The 1,334-nt window shown below is 40.6% G+C and overlaps 1 protein-coding gene across 1 annotated transcript; it reads left to right on the top strand.

The window, feature by feature from the left end:
* Positions 1 to 390, top strand: LOC103974188 (stigma-specific STIG1-like protein 1). Its single transcript, XM_009388950.2, has one exon. The coding sequence runs from the start codon at positions 1 to 3 to the stop codon at positions 388 to 390; it is 390 nt and encodes a 129-aa protein (XP_009387225.2).
* Positions 391 to 1,334: the final 944 nt, after the last annotated feature.

Here is a 1,334-nt window from a genome sequence, read left to right as displayed (position 1 = left end):
ATGGCCATGACCACATCTCTTGCCCTCCCCGTTTCCTCTACGGAATCGGACGAGCGCTCGACAGCAGCTGCAGCACCGTCTTCATTGTCCCGGGAGATCTACTCCTCGCTTAGGCACCACAAACCGAGAGGCTCGATGACCTGCGACAATGTCCCTCGGGTTTGTCGCGCCAGCGGCAGCCCCGGCCCCGACTGCTGCAGGAAACAGTGCGTGAACATGATGACCGACAACCAGAACTGCGGGCAGTGCGGGAAGAAGTGCTGGTTCGGCCAAGCGTGCTGCGGCGGCAGGTGCGTCGACGTGATGTATGACCCCAAGAACTGCGGTGGCTGCAACAAGAGGTGCACGAAGGGTAGCTTCTGCCAGTACGGGATGTGTAGCTATGCTTAGAGCGTGATTCATTCATCACTGTGACACCTATACACTTGCATTTCTACTTTCTTGTCGTGCTGTATTCTATTCTATTCAGTTGGTCTGTTGCATTTGTTGCATTCAGAATTATAAGCGAAAGAAATAAATACGAATAACGTGATGATGTAATGATTAAGTTCGACATGATGTTGTTGGAATTGAACTTATTCATCCTTCCAATGAATCGCATTTGTTTAGCTCTTTGGGGCTATAGATATCCAACTTTAGGTATGACCAGAGTGCATCCATCTTAAGCTTTTATAGTGTTGAAATCTTCTTCTACAGCCTTATGGTCCATTCACCTTCTTGATTTTTAAAATTGATTTGCTATGTTTAGAAGGTGTAAGATTCCTGAGAGTATTAAGTGTAAGGTTCTCTTCTAAACCTTAAAATGAAAAAAGTTTAAAGGATCATTAATTATCATCAATTGGAATAAATATCTATAATGAAAGCTAATAGCCTCAAGGGAGTAAGAATAAGAGTCGACATAGGTCAAGAAGATTAAACCATTATAAAATTGATTTATCTCTCTATCTTTACTTGCTCTCTTATTCATACCTATTTCTTAGTTGAATTAATATTCAATACTTGACTCTTTTCTTGATCAAAATTTCAAAGCTCCCTCTTAGTGTCACACTATCATATTGATCCTAATAGTACAGAGGCAAGTTGAGTTGGCAAAAGGGTTGATGTACTATCTGATATATACCAGTTTGATAAAGGCAAATATATATCGATCTAATATAAACGATATCTACTGGTCCAAAAAATGACCAATATATGGATTGCCCCATATCAAGTGGGTGATAGGGCTTCGTAATAAGCGAAAAAATCAAAATTTGACTATTATCAACTAGTACATACTACCCCATATCAAACGAAAATACGAGCTTTGTACTAAGCGAAAATATTGAAATTCCATC

Source organism: Musa acuminata, chromosome BXJ2-5 (assembly GCF_036884655.1).
Source record: "Musa acuminata AAA Group cultivar baxijiao chromosome BXJ2-5, Cavendish_Baxijiao_AAA, whole genome shotgun sequence".
Taxonomy (NCBI): Eukaryota; Viridiplantae; Streptophyta; class Magnoliopsida; order Zingiberales; family Musaceae; genus Musa; species Musa acuminata.
This window is presented reverse-complemented; position numbering and strand designations above follow the sequence as displayed.

Coding starts and splice junctions, on each gene's coding strand:
- LOC103974188 (XM_009388950.2), top strand. CDS start 1: ATGGCCATGACCACATCTCTTGCCCTCCCCGTTTCCTCTACGGAATCG.